Source organism: Orcinus orca, chromosome 17, assembly GCF_937001465.1.
Source record: "Orcinus orca chromosome 17, mOrcOrc1.1, whole genome shotgun sequence".
Taxonomy (NCBI): domain Eukaryota; kingdom Metazoa; phylum Chordata; class Mammalia; order Artiodactyla; family Delphinidae; genus Orcinus; species Orcinus orca.
In genome coordinates, this window is record NC_064575.1 from 42792717 (window position 1) to 42819387 (window position 26671).

The window sequence follows — 26671 nt, forward strand, 5'->3', positions numbered from 1 at the left end:
GATGGACACTTAGGTTGTTTCCATCTCCGGGCTATTGTAAATAGAGCTGCAATGAACATTTTGGTACATGACTCTTTTTGAATTATGGTTTTCTTAGGGTGTATGCCCAATAGTGGGATTGCTTGGTCATATGATAGTTCTACTTGTAGTTTTTTAAGGAACCTCCATACTGCTCTCCATAGTGGCTATACAAATTCACATTCCCACCAGCAGTGCAAGAGTGTTCCCTTTTCTCCAGACCCTCTCCAGCATTTATTGTTTCTAGGTTTTTTGATGATGGCCATTCTGACTGCTTCTAGTTTTGTATTTACGTTTGCTGTTGCAGGTGGAGTAGAAATGTAGCCAAATAGGGTACTTCTGGCAAACTTGATTCTGTTGGTATTTACCACATCTTTCAGAATTTAGTGTCCATGCAATTCAGCCAAGGTGCTTTTGTTAAATATGCCACATACATATTTCCCTTTCCCCCCATCACTGATTTAGTAGATCTGGGTGATCTGAAATGTGGGCAACATTTTTTCTTACTTGGAAGCACTCTGTATTTCTGTCTCTTGATAGGTAATTTTTATCAAGTAACTCATTCTGAAAATGGATGAGAAAAAGTTGCTTTTTAGCTTTCCATATGACTGATTTAATGCACACAATATTCTTACACAGTTGCTTACACTATAATAAATGCCAGGAGGTGTTTGTTATTGGGGTGGGGGAAAGTTTAGCTTTACAATGCTAACCTGGCTTGGAGACCTGCACTTTCACACGACCTTTCTCAACAGCAAGATTGCTGCCTCACATCCTGCCTGTGTGAAATTCTAGAGCAGCCTCTGCCAGTAACTCTTCTATAACAACTTTTTATTTGTCTTCACCAGACTTTTAGGAATACATTGTCAGCAAACAAGCAACCCAAGCAGGTTTTTAACACTGAAGAAGGAACTGGTTATTGGTAGATCTTTCATGCATTTTAACTGTAACTGAAATATCTTGTACTTCTTGAAACAAAATATTTGATGTAAAACTAGAGTTTATTTATTTTAAAGAGATTAAACTTAACTTTAAAATAGTAAAAGTTAAACAGTAAAAAGTACTGATATGGGAACCAGATTGCCAGGCTCCATAGTGTGAATAATTAACTGGCCTAATGTTCAGGTAATCTAGGTTCTAATGCCAGCTCCTTCCTCAAATCTTTTTGTAGCTTGTCAAGTCCATTATGCTCAATCAAATGGCTATCATTAAACCATGTAAACTTGAATGGATTATCAGAACCTAGCTGAACTGATCTTGGAGAGGCAGCAGTGAGCAGTGGCTTAATTCCCTGCCCAGGAATTGAACCTGGGTAGCCTGGATGAAAACCAGGAACTTTAGCCACCAGACCACCAAGGGCTAGAGGCTAGAAGTTATTTTTCCTTGGTTCTCGCCCCCAGTTAAAAATGTATTTCTCACGGAGGCAAAAACTGTAAAAACAGGTACAAAGTTTATTATTAGAGACATAGCACAAGTGAGATAGAACACAAAGAAATTGTTTAGTTAAGATAGAAGCAAGGCAGAGACGTACATCCAGAGAGAAAGGGTGTGGGCATCCTCCCTAATGAGGAAAGCGGTAAAGAGGTGGTTAAGTCACTTATATAGGGCAGTTCTTCAGGGTCTTTGTTTACCTTTGGTCAATTATCTGGTTTCTTCTTCCACACCTGACCTGCCATAGGATGCTTCCCAATATGCATACCCAACTTTTTTCCAAAATGGATTTCAGCCCAAGAGTGGCCTTAGAGTCACATATTATGGGGTGGTGCCCCCTCCTTTTTGAGCCTTTCTGCGCATGTGCAGTGTCTCCCTTGCCCCAAGGATGGGAAATGCATGACCTCTTGATCTTTACTCGGACAGGGTTTAGCCCCTCTCTGTTCCTGCCATGACTGTTATCTTAGAGTGTCCTCAGGAGACAAAGCCTAGCTATTTAACCAGTTCTGTTGTTATTTCTATTTCAAAGTGCGAACAGGAGGCTGGTTGTAAATATCTAACCTGGAGCCCACTTATGTCCTGTCTCAGGAACTATAAACAGGAGGCTAGTTGTAAGTGTCCAGCCTGAAAGCCCATCTTTTCCTCTCCCCAGGGAATGTAAACAGGCAGGCAAGTTGTAAATCTCTATCCTGGAGTCCATCTATCTCCTGCCTCAGAACTACCTGTTTAATGCCAAGGATCAGCGGCAAACAAGATCACTTTAATCAATTTATACTCATGCACACTTTGGTCACGTTTAAATGGCTAGTGGTAATTTAGACATGTCTAGGAAAATTTTCTATGTGCCTGTGACAAACAAACTGTGCAGGCAGTAGTATCTAAGGAGAACAAAAATTAACAGTTTTAAGGTACACCTTACTTATTCTTTGAATAAGCAAAGTTGAGTTTTTTTCACTCTAAGAAATTGTACCTGAATACAGGCTGGGGTCCAGTTATGAGACATTCATGAATTCACACACTGGCCCAATACTGGGATACACAATCTTAGGCCAGCCAGCTAGCCAGCCAACCAGGCACCTTTGAATGTGTGAATCCTTTTTGCCCCAGCCTTAATTACATTTCATGTCAGGCTTCTTATTTGTCAGTGGTATTGCTACTAGTTCTGCCTATCTCACAGATGCTATTGTGTGAATAGAATGAACATGTGAAAATGATTCTCACTTTTACCAGGAAGACACTCCGAGCTAATGTCTTCTTGTAGCCATCTCTGTAATCAAGTAAAAAGTAGTAGGCCAAAAAGAATGGTTTTAGAATTGAAATGTAAATATGAGCTAATAAGTGAATTTTCTGTTATTTAGGACAATGATGCTAGTCTTTCACTGAGCAAGTAGAATAATTAAATCATAATTCCTTTCATATTAAATAAACCAATATCCATTCTACTTTGTAATGGACTGTATCTTGGGGTTATAAGATGGTCCTATTTACTCTGGTTCTTCTTCATAGGGTTGGCCTTTGCTGTTCTCTCATCTGTGCACCCCGTGTTTGGTTTGTATGGGTCTCTGTTTCCTGCCATCATTTATGCCATATTTGGAATGGGACGTCATGTTGCCACAGGTAATAATTTCTGTCTATGCTTATGCTTCTCATATTACTAATGAAGGGGACTCAGAAGTGATCATTTGTTACTGATTACATTTCCAATGTAATTCTTACTTTACTACTGAAAATATTAGGGCAAATATTATCAGCAAATAATATCAGCAAATATTAGGGCAAGACATTTAACTTTCTGTGCCTCAACACATACTGTGATTTATTGCTATATTACTATGTAACCAAGGTTATTGTTAAAGATTCTGTTCATTTTTAAGTTGTAAAAAGACTGTAAGAGAAGGATAAATGTTCTGAATTTACAATGAAATGAAAATAAGCACTCTGAGGAAAAGACTATAAAATTTAGTTACTCAAATATTGAAAATTATTTTCCATGTAATTAATATTTAGATTAAACAATCTTTTAAGTTTCTTCCAAGCTAGGTTCTACAATGCCCTCTAATTAGTATATCTCTTACATTGCCTAGCATTTCATTACCAAATAAAATGTGAAAAAGTAATCTGATAATAGAGCAGCCTGGTTAAAAACAAAGGCTTGGAAGTTAGATAGACCTGGGTGTGTGTCACATTTAGTGTTTGCTATCTGCATGAGCTTGGGCAAAGTTTTAAAGGTCTATTTGCTGCTTTCTTGATAGTAAAATGTCAAAAAAAATCATGATTATATTGATAACATAATTGATGTACAAGTGTCTAATTTATTACTTGCTACATAAAAATTAATAAAAGCTGCTATCATTACAAAAATGATACCTTAATCTTAAATATTATGGTAATAATAATAAAAGTACTCAAGAGGAAATATCCATAGACGCATTTTTATCCATTTTGTTTATGCAAGATATCAGTCTGTAAGCAAGTAATACCATTTTGTGTCTATTTCTTCAGTGGTCAGCTTGTGTTATTGAAGAAAACTTTATTTCCTACAAGAAAAATTTATTATCCCATAGTTTTAGAGATCAGAAGTTTGAAATGAGGCCCACAGGGCTAAAACTGAGATGTCAGTAGAGCTGCATTTCTTTCTGGAGGTTCTAGAGAACAATTTGGTTTTCTTAACTTTTCCACCTTCTAAAAGCTTCCTGAATTCTTGGCTCAAATGCTTCATTTTCAGAGTCAGCAGGGAAATCTCTTTCTGATTATGATCTTTTGCTTCCATCCTCCATGTTTAAAGGACCCTTGTGATTACACTGGGTACACCTAGACAATCCAGGAAAATCTCCTTATCTGAAGGTCAGTTTATTAGCAACCTTAATTCCATCTGCAGCATTAATTACCCTTTGACATGTAACATAAGATATTTACAGGATGTGGATGCATTTGGAAGGCCATAATTCTGCCTACCACATTGATACATGCATTTTCTCATGCAGAAATTAACCTATAAAATAATGTCTTATTTATGTAAATTTGGCTTCTTATATAATCAACTTTGTCATGGAGGTTAGGATCAACAATTATCAGACATTTACAACACTGCTACCTAACGTATGGTCCACGAACCAGCAGGATCAGTTTTATGTGGAATCTTGCTAGAAATGCAAAATCCCACTTCAGATCTATTCAATCAGAATCAGCATTTTCACACAATCTCCAGTTTTTTAAAATAATGCATCTATCTGCACATGTATGTGTAGATATGTACTTAAATTTGAGAACCTTAGGTGTACTATTTATTAGATGATTTATTAAGAGCTTTCCATGTGCTATTTTATCTTAATACAATTATTTTAAATAGACATCATTATTTGCATATTTAGGTTAAAAATACCTCTTAATTTCATAAAGTTTTCTGTGAGGGCACAGATTAAGTTGTAGATGCATGGACTACAAGCCAGGTGTGGTCAAACCTGAAGCCCAAGCTTTTCCTCTTTACAATCAGCTGCTCAAGAATGCAGTTTCCTTTTGTGTTGATGTAAAGGGAGAAAAGCACAATAATGAATCAGAAGTTCTTGAAGCCTATTATATTCAAAATTTCTTGCTCCCTAATTTCCTAGGAAATTTATTTTCATTCTTCAAAACATTTAAATATGTCATTAGAAAGAAAAAGCAGATTATTTTTAGAGCTGAACTCAAAACATCTCCTCTGTTAAACAAAGGATAAAAGAAAAGGTAAAAAAAAAAATTCCCAATAGACCATAATTACTTTAAGAAGTCAAAAATACTTAACTTGATATACCTAAGTATGTATTTACATAAACCACTTTATTTCCTAAGGAATCATAAACATTTTACTGGTGACATGGTTTTGAAATTGCCATTTATGTAAAACTTTGGATTTAACAAATATTATTAACAGCTATAGGAATCTCGTAGTCTACTAGGTAAATAATATACATTTCAAAATACATATAATTTACAGGCTTTACTATAGATACTGTATAGCACAATAAATGCTTAAGGCATTTTATTTCTGCATAAGCACTTCTCCAAAAGACAGAGCCAGCTGGATCTCCTCATTTCTCTTTTTATCCCAACAGATTTAGAATTCTTTAGAATCAGTAAAGAAGAAATGATCCTTTTTCCTCATGGTATTATATTTATATATATACACATTACCACTTGTATAAGGTTCTGTATTTAGCAAATTTAATAATATTAAATATAATATATATATCAGGAGAAATATACAAACTAATTATTTTTGAACTTCCTATGATCTTAATTATAGGAATCAACCTAAATTTTCTGCAAACATTTAGTATAGAAACATATTTTTCTTTTAAATAATATTATTGTACTTTATTTTGGTGTATATATGTGTGTGGGAATGCCTACTTCTATTTTACTATTAAGAGATTGATGTTGCTTTCATAAAGAAAAATCACATTATCTGGGATTTTCCCTCCAACTCAGGTAATCAGAATGCAATAATGAATTACTAAATGCAATAATAAATAATGCTTGAGGTATCTTTAAAAGCAAATAATTCAAAAGCTAGAATATAAAGACACCAAATGTGCTATATTTTTAACAGCACAATTTTCTTATTTTAATTTAAAATACATATATATTTTAAAAAGGAATAAATCATTGATTGCTTCTTGTGACTTGCAAAGAACATATCTTAGACTAAAAAGGAAAAGAACAGAAACTTGGGTATCAGTCCAGTGGAAACAAAATTGTTGAAGATAACCCATATGTGACAATTTGTAGGATATAATTATCTTCTAAATTAGAGAAAAAAATTTTAAAGAGAAAAATATGTTCATTAATTTAGAGAAAAGATTAGGGAGACAATAGAATTCTCTGTAGAAGAAAAGAAAATAAGCAAACAATTATTTACCAAATGTGGTAGGAATTGTGACAGATGTTTTTATATATGAAATATCACTTAATCTCTACCCAGATTTTGTAGCTAGATATTTTATCATCATCTTACAAATAAGCAAGCTGAGAGAGGTTAGGTACCTTGACCAGGAATTTGAACTTAGCCCTGTCCAATTCTGAGGCCCCAATTCACTTCCTATTAGGTCTTGCCACCCACTCTTAAGCTACTAGATGGGTTTAGTGGTATTTAAGGGTACCACTAGTAGGTTTAAAGCCTAACCAGAACGAAACATTGAGAAATTGAAGGAAAGAGCAGAGGAGTAGTAGGGAGGAGATAAAGACAAGCAAGACCAATAAGATAGAGAAGGTAAAATGTCATTCACAACATCATCATATAGTCACCAGCAGCCTCAACATCCTTGATTGTTCTCAACTATCTCAGAAACAGCAAAGTGTCATCCTTTGAAAAGAGGCAATACTCCCATAACCATGTTGACACAGTAAGTAACCCCATAGCCATTTCTGGCAATGTCTCTCTCTAGAGAAGTTCTTGGGATGTGACTCACACACAGGTGAGACTCACTTTTCTTTTCTCAACAAAACATTTTTGTTGGCTGTTCTCTCTTACCATTCAATTCCTTCTTATCTTCTTTCAAATCTTAGGAAAGCTAGGCCTACTCAAAAATTAACTCTAGATCATTTTTGGTCTCAGTTCTCTAGTCATTTGTTCAGTGGCTTTTGTACAAATCATTTTGCTCTATGTTCTAGATTTAAAGGCCAAAATACACACTTCTTCACTTTCAGGAATATAAGACTTTGAGAAATTCTGTTGTAGCATACCTTGAAAAAATAAGGCAAGGGCAGATCCTATGGCAAATATTCCTTATTTGGCATTGCCAATCCTTGATGTCAGAATCTTGTCTCTAATCATTATATATATTTGGTCCTTGATGTGTTCTTAATTTAGTACTTTATGATGAGAACAGTGATCATGACAGTTGATATTTATTGATGATTTATTGAGAATGACTTAGCTCCCTAAGAGAACTTTATGCAATTTGCTCTATGTATTTATATACCATCAATTCAACGGAACAGTGAACATTGAATAACAGACTATAACAGAGCATTCCGGTTTTAATCTTATTAAGAATTACCTTTTTTAGGTGTCAGCTACATGCAATATATTGGGATATGTGGTATAGTACATTATTTCATTTAAGTCTCATCACAACCCCATTGGGTGAGGAATGCTTTCTGTCTTTAGATAAAGATATTGAGATGGTGGTACTGAGATTTAAGGTGAGGTTTATTGGAGGCTACAATCACCATACTATTCTGAATCACAGCACATACTGCCTCACTTATCCTCTAAAACCAAAGGATTTTCTGCGTCAGCTTTCCACTGAGACTTTGTTTCTGCCTGACTTAGCTCTCTTGCCCTATGAGGCTGCATACCATTTGTTGAGATGTCTATATCTTGTGACAGGCCCTTTTTCACACAGTGTCATTTATGACCTGGGGCAAAGTAAGGTCTTTAGGTAAAGGGTTGGGGGAATGTTTTTACCATGCTGCAATTTGTTTCTTTAATCCAAAATTGCTGAACCCTCTCTTTGGGAAATGACATTTCCCTGCTGGTGTGGCTACATTCTCAGACATGCTGTGCCAAGATAAGAGCATCAGAACTCTTGGCAGGAAGAGGGGAACACACTGAAAATGGTCCTGCATTTGTGTGAGGCCAGGACAATTCCTGGGATATACCTTTGAAACTTATCTAGTTACAGTAGACAGAAATGGTATGTTTCATCATTTTATGGGCCACAGCATGTTGTTGTTATACTATAATAAAGGTGTACTCTGTTATGAGAGCACAGGGAATAGAAATATTTAACCTGGACTGACTGGGGAATCTGGGATGATCTATGTTGAATATGGAATTTGAGCCAGACCAGGAAAGACAAGGATGTTTTTATAAGTAGATTGGAGGAGCAAGAATTTCAGTCAATGAGCCCCAGATTCAGCAAAGAGTCATATTTTCCACTGAGCCTATTGAGGTCTTCATATTTATCATCTCATTTATATTCTCCTCAAACTCTAAAACATAGGCATTATTACCTGCATTTTATGGATGAGGCGATTTAGACTCAAAGTAATGTGCTCTAAATCGTGATAGTGATAAATGGAGGAGCTGGATTCAAATCCACACCATGATCTTAATCCCTGTTTTGAGGACATTCTCTATGTAGGTCTGCAGAGAGGTAGGAAAATGTATGGCCTAGGAGGGAATAGCAAGTAGATGTATGTGGAAGAAATTTGTGTATAAAAAGGTGAGTTTCTGTTTATTCCATGGAGTGAAGGGTGGAATAGTGGGGGTGCAGAGGAGAGTGCTTCTAATCTGTTTTGGTTTTACAACATGGGTTCAACTTTAATGGTGGAATCCAATAATGTTTATTGAGTCTGTTACTAACAGAAGATCCCCCCCCCCACCCGCTTTAGGCACCTTTGCCTTGACATCCTTAATATCAGCTAATGCAGTGGAACGGCTTGTCCCTCTGAACAGTCAGAACCTTACCACACAGAGTAACACAAGTGTGCTGGGCTTATCTGACTTTGAGATGCAAAGGATTGGTGTTGCTGCAGCTGTTTCCTTCTTGGGAGGTGTGATTCAGGTAAGTATACTGAAACTTGGGAATAAAGAAAGGGAGACAGTAGCAAAGAAAAGGCAATTGGTGTTTTATTTATTAAAGTCATCTTTTCTTGTCAATTGAATTTTTCTTCCAGTTTTATTGAGATAATTGACATACAACACTATATAAGCTTAAGGTGTACAGCATAATGATTTGACATACATACATCATGGAATTTAAGTTTAATGAACACCCGTCATCTCATATAGATACAAAATTAAAGAAATAGAAAAAAAAGTATTTTTTCTTGTACTGAGAACACTTAGGATTTACCCTCTTAACAACTTCCATGTATAACATACAGCAGTATTAATTACATTTATCACATTGTACTTATTTATCTTATAGTTACATAATATAGTGATTCAATATTGCTATATATTTCAAAATAATCACCATAATAAGTCTAGTTAAGATCTGTCACCATACAAAGATATTACATAATTATTGACTATATTCCCCACACTGTGTATTTCATACCTGTGACTCATTTGTTTTGCAACTGGAAGTTTGTACTTCTATTTTCTTTCAACTATTTCTTTCCTTTCCCCACCCACCTCCCTCTGGCAACCATCTATTTGTTCTCTCTATATTCCTACTTCTGTTTTGTTATGTTTATTTATTGTTTTGTTTTTTAGATTCCATATATAATTGAAATCATACAGTATTTGTCTTTCCTTGTCTGACTTATTTTACTGAGCATAATACCCTCTAGGTCCATCCATGTTGTCGCAAATGGCAAGATTTCACTATTTATATGGCTGAGTAATATTCCATTGTATACATAGACCACATTTTCTTTATTCATTCTTCTACTGATGTGCATTTAGGTTGCTTCCATATCTTGGCTATTATAAATAATGCTGCAATAAACATAGGTGAATATATCTTTTCTAATTAGTGTTTTCATTTTCTTTGAATAAATACCCAGGAGTAGAAGTGCTGGATAGTATTGTATTTCTATTTGTAATTTTTTGAGGACCCTCCCTAATGTATTCCATAGTGGTTGCACTTATTTACATTCCCACAAATAGTGCACCAGGGATCCCTTTTCTCTACATCCTCACCAGCACTGGTTATTTGTTGTCTTTTTGATAATAACCATTCTGACAGGTGTGAGGTGATATTTCATTGTGGTTTTGATTTGCATTTCCCTTATGATTAATGATGTTGAGCATCTTTTCATGTGCCTTTTGACCAAATGTATGTCTTCTTTGGAATAATGTCTGTTCAGATCCTCTCCCATTTTTTAGTTGGGTTGTATGTTTTTTGATGTTGAGTTCTAGGAGTTTTTAATATTTTTTTGGATATTAAACCATTATCAGATATACTGTTTGCAATATCTTCTCCCATTCAGTAGGTGACCTTTTTGTTTTGTTCACAGATTCCTTCGCTGTACAAAACTTTTAGTTTGATGAATCCCATTTGTTTGTTTTTGCTTTTGTTTCCCTTGTCTGAGGAAACATATCCAATAAAAGTATTACTAAGGCCAATGTCAAAGAGCATACTACCTGAATTTTTTTTAATTAAAAAAAAAAACAGAACCAAAGAACATAATGCCTGTTCCTAGAGTTTTATGGTTTCAGGTCTTACATTTAAGTCTTTAATTTATTTTGAGTTAATTTTTGTGCATAGTGTGAGAGAGTAGTCCAGTTTGATTATTTTGCTTGTAGGTGTCCAGTTTTCCCAACCACATTTATTGAAGAGGTTGTCTTTTCCCCATTGTATATTCTTGCTTCCTTTGTTGTAGGTTAATTGGCCATATAAGTGTGGGTTCATTTCTGGGTTCTCTATTCTGTTCCATTAATCTATGTGTCTGTTTTTGTGCCAGTAACATACTGTTTTGATTACTGTAGCTTCGTAGTATAGTTTGAAATTGGGAGTGTGATACCTCCAGCTTTGTTCTTTTTTCTCAAGATTGCTTTGGCTATTAGAGGTCTTTTGTGGTTCCATATAAATTTTAGGATCATTTGCTCTAGTTCTGTGAAAAATGCATGCCATTGGGATTTTGATACAGATTGCAATGAATCTGTAGGTTGCCTTGGATAGTATGTCATTTTAACAATATTAATTATTCCAATCTATGAACATGATATATCTTTTATCTGTTTGTGTCATCTTTTTAAAAAATATTTTATTTATTTATTATTTATTTGGTTGCACTGGGTCTTAGTTGTGGTAGGCGGGATGCTTAGTTGCAGTTCATGGGCTCCTTGGTTGTGGCATGAGAACTCTTAGTTGTGGCATGCATGTGGGACCTAGTTACCTGACCAGGGATTGAACCTGGGCCCCCTGCATTGGGAGTGTGGTATCTTACCCACTGTGCCACCAGGGAAGTCCCTATTTGTGTCATCTTCAACTTTTTCATCAATGTCTTATAGTTTTCTGAGTACAGGTTTTTTACATCATTAGTTAGATTTATTCCTTGGTATTTTATTCTTTTTGATGCAGTTGTAAATGGGATTGTTTTCTTAATTTCTCTTTATAATCATTCACTGTTAGTGTATAGAAATATAACAGATTTTTGTATGTTAATTTTGTATCTTGGAACTTTACAGAATTCTTTGTAGTTTTTTGGTGGTGTCATTAGGATTTTCTATGTATTTTATCATGTCATGGACAAACAGTGACAGTTCTATTTATTTCTTTCCAATTTGAATTACTAACTTTTTTCTTGTCTGATTGTTGTGACTATGACTTCTAATCCTATGTTAAATAAAAGTGGTGAGAGTAGGCATCCTTGTCTTATTTCAGATCTTAGAGTGAATGCTTTCAGCTTTTCACCATTGAATGTGATGTTAGCTGTGGGGTATATAGGGTCTTTATCATGTTGATGTATGTTCCCTCTATTCCCAGTTTGTTGAGAGTTTTGATCAAAAATGGTGTTGAATTTTATGAAAAGCTTTCTCTGCATCTATTGGTATGATCACAATTTTTATTCTTCACTTTGTTTATGTGGTGTATCACATCGATGGATTTGCGAATATTGAACCATCCTTACATCCTTGGGATAAATCCCATTTGATCATGCTGTATCATCCTTTTACTGTATTGTTGAACTGGGTTTATAAATATTATGTTGATATTTTTGTATCTATGTTAATCAGTTCTATTGGCCTGTAATTTTCTTTTTAGTGTGATACCTTTGGTTTTGGTTTCAGGGTGATGCTGGTCTTGTAGAAGGAGTTTGAAAGCATTATTTCCTCTGCAATTTTTTGGAGTAGTTTGAGAAGGATAAATGTTAACTCTTCTCTAAATGTTTGCTAGAATTCACCTGTGAAGCTGTTTGGTCCAGGACTTTTGTTTGTTGGTAGTTTGTTTGTTTGTTTTAATGGATTCAATTTCATTACTGGTATTTGATCTATTTGTATTTTCTATTTCTTCTTGGTACAATCTCGGGAAAGTGTACATTTCTACGAATTTGTCCATTTCTTCTTGGTTGTCCATTTTATTGGCATATAGTTTTTCTTAGTAATCTTTTATGATCCTTTATCTTTTCAAAGAACAAGCTTTTGGTTTCATTGACCTTTTTATTTATTTATTTATTTTTAGTCTCCATTTAATTTATATCCTCTCTGATCTTTATAATTTTTTTCCTTCTGATGACTCTGTATTTTGTTTGTTCTTCTTTTTCTGGTTCCTTTAGGTATCAGGTTAGATTGTTTATTTGAGATTTTTCTTGTTTCCAGGGGTAAGCTTGTATCACTCTAAAGTCCCCTCTTAGCACTGCCTTTTCTGCTTCCCATAAAATTTTGCATCCTTGTCTTTTCATTTCCATTAATCTTCTGATATTTTTTTATTTCAATTTTGATTTTTTCCTCTTTGATTTTTAAATTTTGTTTAGTAGCATACTGTTTAGCTTCCATGAGTTTGTATTTTTGCAGTTTTTTTCTTGTAATTAATTTCTAGTCTCAAAGTGTTGTGGTTGGAAATGATGCTTAAAATGATTTCAGTTTTCTTAAATTTACAGAAACTTGCTTTGTGGTCTAGCACGGGATCTATCCTGAATATAGTTCAATGTACACTTGAAAAGAATGTATATTCATCAGCTTTTGGATAGAATGTTCTATATATGACTAGTAAGTCCATTTGGTATAATGCATCATTTAAGGCCACTCTTTGATTTTCTGTCTGGATGATCTATTCATTGATTTAAATGGGATGTTAAAGTCTCCTACTATTATTGTGTTACTGTCAATTTCTTTCTTTATGTCTGTTAATATTGGCTCTATGTATTTAGTTGTTCCTATGTTGAGTACATATATATTTACAATTGTTATATCTTTGTGGATTGATCCTTTTATCATTATGTAATGTCCTTTTTGTCTCTTATTACAGTCTTTGTTTTAAAGTCTATTTTGTCTCATATAAATATTGATACCTCATCTTTCTTTTCATTTTCATTTGCATGGAATAACTTTTCCCAACATCTCACTTTCAGTTTGCAGGTGTCTTTATTTCTGAAGTGAGTCTTTTGTAGGCAGCATATATATTGGTCTTGTTTTTTTATCCATTCAGTGACTCTATGTGGAGTGGATTTTTGCCTGGAGCATTCAGTCCATTAACTTTCAAAGTAATTATTAATATTTATCTACTTAGTGCCATTTTGTTAATTGTTTTCTGATCGTTTTTTGGTTGTTTTTTGCTCCTTTTTTCTTCTTTTTTTCTCTTCCTTTGTGATCTGATAACTATCATTAGTGTTATCTTTGGATTCCTTTCTCTTTTATTGAGTGTGTATCTATTATAGGTTTTTGGTTTGTGGTTACTATGAGGTTTATGTATAGAAATCTCTATATGTATATGTGATTATTTGGGGTTGTTCATTTCTTAAGTTCAAATGCATTCTAACAGTCCTGCATCTCCCACCCCACATTTAATGTTTCATATTTTACAACTTTTAAAAAATATCCCTTAACTACTTATGGTGGTTTAGATGATTTTACTACTTTGGTCTTTAAACCTCCCAACTAGCTTTATATGTTGTTGATTTACTACCTTCATTATGTATTTTCCTTTACCAATGAGATTTTTTTCTTTCTCAATTTTTATATATCTAGTGGTCTTTTTCACTTGGGGAAGTCCCTTTAACATTTCTTGTAAAGCTGTTTTGGTGGTATTTAACTCTTAGTTTTTGCCTGTCTTTAAAACTTTTCATCTCTTCATCAAATCTGAATGACAGTCTTGCCAGGTAGAGTATTCTTGGTTGTAGGGTTTTCTCCTTCATCACTTTAATTTATCATGCCACTCCCTGTGGCTTGTATAGTTTCTGCCAAAAAGTCAGCTGATAGCCTTATGGGAAGTCTCTTTTACGTAACTAGTTTCCTTTCCCTTGCTTATTTTAATATTTTCTCTTTATGTTTAATTTTTGACATTGTTATTTTAATGTGCCTTTGTGTGAACCTATTTTGGTTCATCTTGTTTGGAACTCTCTGTGTTTCCTGGACCTGGCTGTCTGTTTCCTTTTCCAGGTTAGGGATATTTTCAGCCCTTATTTCTTCAAATAAGTTCTCTGTCCCTTTCTCTCTTCTTCTGGGACCCTTAAAATGTGAATGTTAGTATGCTTGATGTTGTCCCAGAGGTCTCTTTAACTGTCCTCATTTCTTTTTATTATTTTTTCTGCTCAGTTTCAGTGAATTTCACTACTCTGTCATCCAGCTACTGAATCCATCCTTCTAATTACTGTTGATTTCTTCTAGTGTGTTTTTTTATTTCAGTTATTGTATTCTTCATCTCTGTTTGGTTCTTCTTTATATTTTCTAACTCTTTGCTAAAAATCTTCTACCTTCTTACTCTGTTCATCCAATCTTCTCCTGAATTGTCTGAGAATCTTTATGATCATTACCTTTAAGCTTTATTGGGGAGGTTGCATATCTCTACTTCACTTTGTTGTTTTTTCTATTGTTCTTTCATTTGGAATATATTCCTCTGTTACCTCTATTTGACTAATTTGTTATTTTTATTTCTATGTATTTGGTAGGTTGGCTATGTTTCCTGACCTTGGAGAAGTTGCTTTTTGTAGGAGATGTCCTATCTGTCCCAGCAGCACACTACTCTCTGATCACCAGTTCTATATATTGTTAGGTGTGCCCCCTATTGAGCTGTATGCATCCTTCTGTTTTTGCAGGCTGACTACTGTAGGTGGTCTGTCCAGTTTGGTTGCTAGGCCCTGTCTTTTGGGAAAACTGCCTTCTGCAGGTGAGCAGGGCCTGGTAATGATGTGGCTGTTTGCAAAGCCCTAGGTGGTTCCAGGGCTAGTGCTGGCCTACTGGTATGTGGAGCTGGGTTCCGGGGTGGGTGGTTGTGGGCCCAATAATCTTGGATATAGTGTTGTCCTGCTAGTGGGTGGGGTCAGTTCCTGATGTGGCTGGATGCAGTGTCTGGGGTTTCCCAAAGCTGGTGTCAGCCTGCTGGTAGGTGGGGCCTGGCCCCTGGGGGTCCAGTGGCTAGTGCTAGTTCACTGGTGGGTGAAGCCAGGTCCTGGGGTCTCTGGCTACAGGGCCTTAAGGGTCCCAGAGCTGGAGTTTTCTCACTGCTGGACAGGACCTGTTCATGACACAGTTGGCTGGGGTTCTGGGGGGTCCAAAACTGGCATCAACCTTCTGGTGGGTGGGGCAGGTTCCTGGGGTGGCTGGCTGAGGTGTCCAAGGTGTCTCAGTGCTGGCATTGGTCTGCTGGTGGGTGAGCTGCATCATAACATCACAAGCTTCAGGGTCACAGTTGTCCTTGGGCTGGTGTCCACCCACTGGTGGTTGAAGCCAGTTATTGAGGCTAGTGTGGGCCCACTGGTGGGTGGTGCTGGGTCCCTATTTCTGGCTGTGAGGCATGGGGGGTGTGGCCTCAGGCTAGTATGGTTGCACTGGTGTGTCAGCCGTCTGGTGGGTAGGACCTGTCCCACGGTGGCTATGGGCTCAGAGAGTCTTAATGCAGCAGTGCTGCTGGTGGTTGGGGCTGTGTCCCTGCCTGATTAGCTGCTTGGCCTGAGGCATCTTAGTACTGGTGCCTACAGGCTGGTGGGTGGGCCTGGGTCCCAGTGCTAATAAGCTAGAGGGAGGATTCCAAAATGTCCTTTGCCAGCACCAGTGTCCTCATGGCAGAATGAGCCCCCTAAAGTGACTGCAACCAGTGTCTATGTCTCCAGGATGAGTCCCAGTTACCTCCTGCCTCTACAGGAGGCTCTCCAGGATAATAAATGTGTCTAACCCAGGCTCCTTTCAAATAACTGCTTCTGCCTTAGGTTCCAGAGTGTGTGAGATTTTGTGTGTGCTCTTTAAGAGTAGAGTTTATATTTCCACAGTCCTCTGGCTCTCCCCAAAATAAACCCCATGGCCTTCAAAGCCAAACATTCTTGGTGCTCTTCTTTCCACTGCAGGACCTCTAGGCTAGGGAACATGATGTGGGACTGAGACCCCTCACTCCTTATGGAGAACCTCTGCAATTGTAATTATCCTCCTGTTTGTGGGTCACCTACTAGGGGTGTGAGTCTCAACTATACTGTGTTTCCACCCATCTACTCATCTCATTGTGGTTCCTTCATTATATTTTTAGTTGTAGAAGATCTTTTCTGCTAGTCTTCCAGTCTTTCTCATCAATAGTTTCTCTGTATATAGTTGTAATTTTGGATGTGCCTGTGGGAGGAGGTGAGCTCAGGGTCTCCCTACTCCCCCGTCTTGGCCACTTACTCTGTTGCTTTATTTTTATTCTTGTTCATGGGTTTGTCTCTCTACATGGATAAAGGGCAGATGTGTTTTATTTTTATGAAAATAGTGTCTATTAAATAGAGTAATTACTTTATAAGTGCTGGTTGAATAAATGAATTAAAATCAATAAATAGAAGTTACAGGGAAGGAATTCTTGACTTTTCAAGAATAAGCTTTCTAAAAAATGATTTTTTAAAAGGGAATGGGCATCCTTGTAAGGCAATGATGTAGTCCTTGTATTCACACAGTGATCAGATCATCACCGTAGGATAATGTAGGAGAAATTCCTACAATGGGAAGGAGACATGACTAGATTGCTAGGATCCTTTCCAATTTTCAGATCTTATGATTTTACTGTATACATCAGTTAAAAAAAATGGTATTTAGTTTGTGCCATAGACTTGCTGGTGTGAGGGTTTGGTATTCAGATCTGTACCAGTCTTTGCCCCTTTCAGCATCAAGCATGTTTGTTGTTGCCAGATCTGCTCTAGTCTATCTGTTTCTTCAAAATATCAGACTATGGGGGCTTCCCTGGTCATGTAGTGGTTAAGAATCCACCTGCCAATGCAGGGGTCACAGGTTCGAGCCCTTGCCTGGGAAGATCCCACATGCCACAGAGCAACTAAGCCCATGTGACTCAACTACTGAGCCTGCACTCTAGAGCCCACGAGCCACAACTACTGAGCCCACATGCCACAACTACTGTAGCCCACATGCCTACAGCCCATGCTCTGCAATAAGAGAAACCGTTGCAATGAGAAGCTCAGGCACTGCAATGAAGAGTAGCCCCCACTCGCTGCAACTAGAGAAAGCCCTCACACAGTAACAAAGACCCAACACAGCCAATAAATAAATAAATTTAGAAGATAAAAAAATATCAGACCATGTAATTTACTGTTTCTAATCAGTTGTCAAAATTAGATAACTCAGAAGTGAAAATAAAATAAATGTAGACAAGTACTGACTATTAGACATGGGTTGCCTACTTGATAGCCATTTTGGCTTACTCTCTCATTTTAAACTGGCTTAGGTATACATTAACTTCCTTGGTGGCTGTTTTCTGTGTTGCTAGAGGCTCTGTTTTACAGTATTACATTATTTACAAGGTCAAAGATGGTGTAAATTACAAGAAGAGAGAAAAATAGTTGATGATTGCCTGTAATTGGATTGTAGGAAGAAAAATATAACCTAGAGGGAAAGAAACATTAAAATTCTTAGAGTTACATTGCCTTTTAGCTATGTAAAAAGGATGGAAGAATTAAGGGTGTAAGACAAAGAACTCCAGCATTCACAGTTCCTCAGAAAACAGATCATCTGAGTGGTAGCTTTACCTAGGAGATTATCAGACTAGAGGGCCAATAGATATATTCTGTGGCTGAGTCTGCGCTTTCATGAAATACAAACCTGTTGCCTGAGTACCTTATAACATTTGCTATTCATTTTTAACATGACATGAATGATGTCAGCCTATGTCTGAGACTCGCAAAAGCAAGGTTAGTGGCCTTTTCCTCCTAGCTTGGCCTATGTGAGTCCCCCTCATGAATCTATTATCTGTGTCCATCTCAGAAATAATCAGCCATGTGAACTGGTGATTCAGATTTGGATATGTTGCTATAGATTTGGTATAGATTTTCCTTAATTTATGTTCACTTAAAATAAAAATCTCTGTGTTAACACAACAAAGATATTATCACTACTTCTTCTGGTCCCATTGTTTTCCATTCATATTTCTCTTTGAATTATGATTTTTCCTAGGTTTGGACCTTCTCTTATTCTATTCAGCATGGAGAAAGTAGTTTTAGGTATATATTAGTATTTTTTAAAAGTCTAAGAGCATATATAATTAGTAATAAGATCCAGCAACCTCTGCTTATTCTCATTTTAACTATTTTCTGTGAGTTTAAAACAATTACCAGGTATTTTGTTATTATATAGACAATTTGGATTAAGAATTTATTTATTTATTTTTTGAATTTTATTTATTTTTTTATACAGCAGGTCCTTATTAGTTATCCACTTTATACATATTAGTGTATATATGTCAATCCCAATCTCCCAATTCATCACACTACCACCCCCCTGCTGCCACTTTCCCCCCTTGGTTTCCTTACATTTGTTCTCTACATCTGTGTCTCTATTTCTACCTTGCAAACTGGTTCATCTGAACCATTTTTGTATATTGCACATATATGCATTAATATACGATATTTGTTTTTCTCTTTCTGGCTTACTTCACTCCGTATGACAGTCTCTAGGTCCATCCACATCTCTACAAATGACCTAATTTCGTTCCTTTTTATGGCTGAGTTATATTCCATTGTATATATGTACCACATCTTCTTTATCTATTCGTCTGTAAATAGGCATTTAGGTTGCTTCCTGGATTAAGAATTTAAATGATAATAAAATATAAATGTAAATGCCACAATTCTAGCAACATAAAAATAAATGTCTCATTTCCCAGAATGAAACTCCATAGAATCACAAGATTAAAACAGGATATTATTAAAGATAGTAAAAATAGTTTGGTTTTCATGGCCTTTTATTACATGTAAGATCTGATCCAGAGTTAACATATTTTGTCTTGTAACTTCATCAAGCATCTGCTTTCCTTTGTCATTAGCTCTGATCCTGGACATGTGACCTATATTTTAGCCAATTTTTAAACAAATGGATGGACTTTATTTGACCTCCAAAGCCATCTGTCTGTTGTCAACCAAAACCGTATGGTCTGTTGGATCTTTTGGATCCAGGTCCTCAAATGAATATTGCAATTAAACAAGTCACAAAGTTTTTGGCTTCCAAGTACAAATATAGGTTATGTTTACAGCATATTATAGTCTATTAAGTATTAAATAGTATTATGTCTAGAAAAGCAATGTACATACCTTAATTAAATACTTTATTGCTTAAAAAACGCTAACCATCACCTGAACCTTCAGAGGCTTGTGACAGTAACATCAAAGATCACTGATCACAGATCACCATAACAAATTTAATAATAATGACAATTTTTGAAATATTGAGAGAATTACCAAAATGTGATTTTGGTAATTGAGCAACACGAACACGAATTGAGCAAACGCTGTTGTAAAAATGGCACAGACTTGCTTGATGTAGGGTTGCCACATTATCTTCAATTTTTAAAAGAAACACAGTATTTGCAAAGTACAATGAAATGAAATATGCCTATATTAGTTCAGGAATCTGAAACCTAAGAAATAGCAAACATTATGCTAGGTAATAATTTTGTGATTAAAATAAATAATTGAATCTGACATTTGTTGATTTTAATTATGATTATATCAAGAGGGCATTTTAAAAGAAGGCACACTCATAGAATTTCAGTCTCCTCACATTTCACCCCCCATATCCTCATCATTTCTATCCTAGTCTCACTCACCTTCTGGGGGTAACCCATCTCATTCATTCCAGGTTTATACTTCTAGTTTTTCTTATTGCACAATGAGAAGATACATGTGTGTTTTCTTATTTGCCACATTTTGTCATATGAAAGGTAGTATTCTTTTGTATTTTACTTTATTTTACAACATATCCTAGAAATCATTCCATGTCAGCTCATAGAAAAGTCCTTCATGCTTTTTCATTGCTGCATAGTACTTAATTATATGGATATATCATAGTGATTCAACACATCTATATTTGAGCATTTTGGTTGATTCCAATATTTTGCAATTGTAAACAATGCTGCTATGTATGTGCACATGAACTTTCATAATGTTATTGGTATCTGTTCAAGGTGAAGTCTTAGAATGGAATTCCTGGATCCAAAAAGTCAGTGCATACGTACATTTTTTAGATATTGTCAAATTCCCTTCCAAAGGAGTTGTAGCAGTTTGCATTCCCATGGAAATGTGTGAGAGTTCCCTCAGCCTCACCAACAGAATGTGTTGTGAGACTTTTCAATTTTAGCCAATCAGGTAGGTGAGAAATTATATTACAAGGGTAATTTGTGTTTCTTAAATTATGAGAGATTTGACACTTTTTCATATGTTTAAGACCATTTATATCAATTTTGTGAATTGTCTGTTCATATATCTTTCCCATTTTTCTATCACAGTTTTGGTCCTTTACCTCTCAAATTTTATGGGTTCTTTATGTATTATGGATATTAGTCTTTTATCTGTGATATATACTGCAAATGTTTTCTTCTAATTTGACAGTTTTTCTTTAACTTTATTTTACCATGCCATTAAAAAAATTTATATAGTCAAATTGATGAATTCTTTCTTTTCTTGCCCCCAGATTTTGAGTCAGCATTAGAAATCTTTTTCCTACACTGAGTTTACAGAGGAATTCACCATATTTTTCCACATTAATTTATTAAATTATTTCCTATTATATATTTGTTTATATATAATTTTTCTTTTACATTTAGTTTCATGATCAGTGTGGAGTTTATTCTTGTGTGTGGCATGAGATATAGATCTAACTTTATCTTTTTTCTACATGGCTTGCCAGTTATGCCAGCAACATTTATCAAGAAGCTCATCTTTGTTTCCATGTTTTAAGATGCAACCCTCATTATATCCATCTTTATTTAGATCTAGCTCAGGACTTTCTATTCTATTCTATTAGTCTATACATAAAATCCTTGTGGCAGTACCACCCTGTTTTAGAGATGGAGACTTATAGTATGGTTTAATATCTTACAACAGGAATCCACCTTTGTAGTTTTTATTTCTTAGTATGCTCCTGCTATTCCTATATGTTTGTTTTTCCTTATACACTTTAGCATCACCTTGTCTAGCTCCATAAAAAAGTTGGTTGATATTTTTATTGAGATTGTGTTAAACTGACATATTTATGATGTTGAGTTGTCCTATCCAATAACAAGGATGTCTTACCTTTTGTTCAACCATAGTTCTGTGTCTTTCAGGAGTGTTTCCTCTTGTAGGTTTTGCACATTTTTGTCAAGTTTATTCCTATGTATTTAATCATCTTTGTTGCTACTACAAATGAGGCTTTCTTTATCATTATACCATCTAGTTAGTTATTGTTTGTGTCTATGAACGCTATTGATTTTTGTATATATCTTGATACCTTATTGAGTTCATTATTTAAATTCATTTTATTGTTCATTGATTCTCTGGTATTTTCTAGAGATATTTTTACTTCTTTACAAATTCATATAATTTGTGATTTCTCTCGTCCAATTGCATTAGGTTATACTCTATTATAATGTTAAATAATAGTGGAAACAGTGGGCATTCTTGTCTTTTTCTTAAGCTTACTCAAAATGCCATTAGCATCTCAATTAAGATGCTGGCCTTAAAAATAAAGTCTATATATGTTATTATGTTAAGAAATTATGTATTGTTTTATAATTTTGTGTTTTGAATAGAAATCTGAAAAAGTGTTGAATATTGTTATAGGCTTTTTCAGCATATATAGAGACAAGTATCTGATTGTTTTCTTCTTAAATCTATTATGTGGTATATTATATGAATGGATTCCCTAATATTGAACCAACATTATATTGCTCAAATAAATACCACTTGATCATGGTGTATTTTATTCTTTTTTTTAAATTGAAATATAGTTCACGTACAATATTAAATTAGTTTCAGTTGTACTGTATAATGATTTGACATATGTATACATTATGAAATGATCACCATGGTTAGTCTAGTCCATTTATCCCATGGAAAGTTATTACAGTATTATTGACCATATTACTTATGCTGTATATCACATCCCTGTGACTTATTTATTATATAACTGGAGGTTTATACCTCTTAATCACCTGAAACTCTTTTGCTCCCTATATCCCACCCTGCCTTCCTCTGGCAACTACCCATATGCTCTCTGTATCTATAAGTCTGTTTTTATTTTGTTTTCTTTGTTTTGCTTTTTAGACTCCACCTATAAGTGAGATCATGAGGTATTTGTCTTTCTCTGTCTGATTTATTTCACTTAGCATAAACCCTCTAGATCCATTCATGTTGTGACAAGTGGCAAGATTTCATTCTCTTTTGTGGCTGAGTAATATTCCATTGTATATACATACCAGATCTTCTTTATCCATTCATCTGTTGATGGACACTTAGGTTGCTTCCATATCTTAGCTATTGCAAATAATGTGGCAATGAACATTAGTGTGAATATATCTTTTTGAATTAGTGTTTTTGTTTTCTCCAAGTGAATACCCAGAAGTGAAATTACTGGATCAAACGGTAATTATATTTTTAATTTTGGGGGGACCCTCCATAATGTTTTCTATAGTAGCTGCACCAATTTATATTCCCAACAACATTTCATGTGGATTCCCTTTTCTTCACAACCTGGCCAACACTTGTTATTTGTTATCTTTTTGATGATAGCCATTCTGACAGGTGTGAGGTGGTATCTCATTGTAGTTTTGATTTTCATTTTCCTGATTATAAGTGATGTTGAGCATCTTTTCATGTGTCTGTTGGACATCTGTTTGTCTTCTTTGGAAAAATGTCTTTTGGGTCCCCCACCTATTTTTTAGTTGGGTTGTTTGTTTATCGATATTGAGTTGTATGAGTCCTTTATATGTTTTGGATATAAACCCCTTATCAGACATATATTTGCAAATATCTTCTCCCATCAGTAAACTTCCTTTTTGCTTTGTTGATACTTTCCTTCACTATACAAAAGTTTTTTTAATTTGGGGTAGTTTCATTTATTTTTGCTTTTATTTCTGTTGCCTGAGGAGACATCCAAAAAAATATTGCTAAGGCTGATGTCAAAGAATGTACTGCCTATGTTCTCTTCTAGGAGTTTTATAGTTTCAGGTCTTACATTTGAATCTTTAAATCATTTTGAGTTTATTTTTGTATATGATGTGAGAAAGTAATCTAGATTGATTCTTTTGTATTTAGCTGTTCAATTTTCCCAACATCATTTATTGAAGAGTCTATCTTTTCCCCATTATATAGTCTTCTTTCCTTCATTGTAGATTACTTGATCATGTAAGTGTGAGGTCTTGGGTTCTCTATTCTGTTTCATTGATCTATATGTGTCATTTTTGTGCCAGTACAAGACTGTTTTGATTATTACAGCTTTGTAATATAGTTTGAAATCAGGCAGCATGATACCCTCAGCTTTCTTCTTCTTTCTCAAGATTTTTTGGCTATTCTGGGTCTTTTGTGTTTCCATACAAATTTTAGAATTACTTGTTCTAATTCTACGAAATATGCCATTGATTCTTTGATAAAGACTGAATTTGTAGATTGCCTTTGGTAGTCTGATCATTTTAACAATATTAATTCTTCCAACCTATGAGCACAGTATTATCTTTACAATTTTTTTTTGTGTGTGTCATCTTCAATTTCATTCATCAGTCTTATAGTTTTCAGGGGACAGTTCTTTTACCACCTTGGTTAGATATACTCTTAGGTATTTTATTCTTTTTTGATGCAATTGTAAATGAGATTGTTTTCTTAATTTCTCTTTCTGATTGTTTATTGTTAGTGTATACAAACAGCAGGTTTCTGTATATTAATTTTCTATCCTGTAACTTTACTGAATTCCTATATTAGTTCTAATAGTTTTTGGTGGTGTCTTTAGGATTTTCTATACACAGTATCATATCATTTGCAACTTCTTCCTTTATAATTTGGATTACATTTACTTCTTTTTCTTGTCTAATTGCTCTTGCTAGAACTTCCAATACTATGTTGAATAATAGTGGCAACAGTGGGTATCCATGTATTATTTCTGATCTTATGGTAAATGCTTTTAGCTTTTCACCATTGAATATGATGTCAGTTGTGGGGTGTATATGGTCTTTTTTATGTTGAGGTATGTTCCCTTTATACCCAGTTTGTTGAGATTTTTACAAATGGATGTTGAATTTTGTGAAAAGCTTTTTCTGCATCTATTGAGATGATCATATGATTTTTATTCTTCATTTTGTTAATGTGGTGTATCACATTGATTGATTTGTGGATATTGAGCCATCCTTATATCCATGGATTAAATCCCACTTGATCATGGTATATGATCCTTTTACTGTATTGTTGATTTTGGTTTGCTATTATTTTGTTGAGAATTTTTACATCATTTTTAATCAGTGATACTGTCCTGTAGTTTCCTTTTTTGTGTGTGTGGTGTCTTTGCCTAGTTTTTGTGTCAGGGTAAGACTGACCTCATAGAATGAGTTTGGAAGTGTTCCTTCCTCTACAGTTTTTTGGAATAGTTTGGGAAGGATAAGTGTTAACTCTTCTTTAAATGTTTTGTAAACTTCACCTATGAAACTGTCTGATCCTGGACTTTTATTTGTTTTTTTTGTTTAATTACTGATTCAATTTCATTATTGGTAATTGGTCAGTTCATATTTTATATTTCTTCCTGATTCAGAGTTGGTAGATTGAACTTTTTGAGAATTTATTGATTTCTTCTAGGTTGTCCATTTTATGGGCATATAATTGTTCATAGTAATTTCCTATGACCTCTTGTATTTCTGTGGTGTTGGTTGTATCTTCTCTTTTATTTCTATTTATTTTATTTAATTAGGCCCTCTCTCTTTTTTTCTTGGTGAATCTGGCTAAAGGTTTGTCCCAATTTTGTTTATCTTGTTTCATTTATTTCTGCTCTGATCTTTATGAATTTTTTCCTTTCTACAAACTTTGAGTTATGCTTGTTCTTCGTTTTCTACTTCCTTTGTGTGTAGATTAGATTGTTTTTGAGATTTTCCTTGTTTCCTGAGGTAGGATTTTATCACTATAAACTTCCCTCTTAAAGTTACTTTTGTGGTATTCCATGGATTTTGGATCATTGTTTTTCCTTTTTATATCCAGGTATTTTTTGGTTGCCTCTTTTATTTTCTCAGTGATCAATTTGTTTTTTAGTAGCATATTGTTTAGCCTCCACGTGTTTGTGGTTTTGCATTTTTTTTCTTGTTGATTTCTGATCTCATGACATTGTGGCCGGAAAAGCTGTTTGATATGATTTGAATCTTCTTAAGTTTAGTGAGACATGTTTTGTGGTCTAGCATGTGATCTATTCTGGAGAATGTTCCATGTGCACTTGAAAAGAAGGTGTATTCTGATGCTTTGGGATGGAATGTTCTCTATGTATCTATTAAGTTTATCTGGTCTAATGTGTCATCTAAGGCCAGTTTTCCTTATTGATTTTCTGTTTGAATGATCTGTCTATTGATGTAAGTGGGTTGTTAAGGTCTGTCACTATTATTGAGTTACTGTTAATTTCTCTCTTTATTTCTGTTAATATTTGCTTTATGTATTTAGGTGCTTCTATGTTAGGTGCATATATATTTAAAGTTGTTATATCTTCTCATTGGATTGATCCCTTTATCATCATGTAATTTCCTTCTTTGTGTCTTATTACAGTCTTTGTTTTAAAGTCTATTTTGTCTCATATAAATATTGCTACCTCACCTTTCTTTTCGTTTTCATTTGCTTACTTTCATTTCCTCATTTCATTTCCTCACTTTCAGTTTGTGAGTGTCTTTATTTCTGAAAAGTCTTTTGTAGGCAGCATATATATGAGTCTTGTTTTTTTCTAACCCATTCAGCCACTCTGTGAAGTGGGTTTTTGACTGCAACATTTAGTCTATTAACTTTTAAAATAATTATTGATAGTTATCTACTTATTGCAATTTTGTTAATTGTTTTCTGATTATTTTTGTAGCTGTTTTTTTTCTTTATTCTTCTTTTGTTCTCTTCTCTTGTTATTTGATGACTATATTTAGTGTTATTCTTGGATTCCTTTCTCCTTTATTGTGTGTATATATTATAAGTTTTTGTTTTGTAGTTACCATGAGGTTCATATATAACAAGTTAATGATCTCTTAAGTTCAAATGAATTTGAAGAACCTTGCATTTTTACTCATCCCCCCCACTTAATTTCTTTGAAATCTTATTTTGCATATTTTTTGTTTTGTGTATCTCTTAACTACTTATTGTGGATATAGAGGATTTTACTACTTTTGTCTTTTAACCTTTC

General features: G+C 34.7%; 1 protein-coding gene across 1 annotated transcript in view; it reads left to right on the forward strand.

Annotated features, from left to right (window-relative positions):
- The window catches only part of SLC26A7 (solute carrier family 26 member 7), a 183671-nt gene that overhangs the window by 37559 nt on the left and 119441 nt on the right, over nucleotides 1–26671 (forward strand). Inside the window, exons 2-3 of the mRNA XM_004283220.3 lie at nucleotides 2956–3066; nucleotides 8827–8999. Of these exons, the coding sequence (XP_004283268.1) occupies nucleotides 2956–3066; nucleotides 8827–8999 (284 nt within the window). The remainder of the gene's footprint in view (nucleotides 1–2955; nucleotides 3067–8826; nucleotides 9000–26671) is intronic.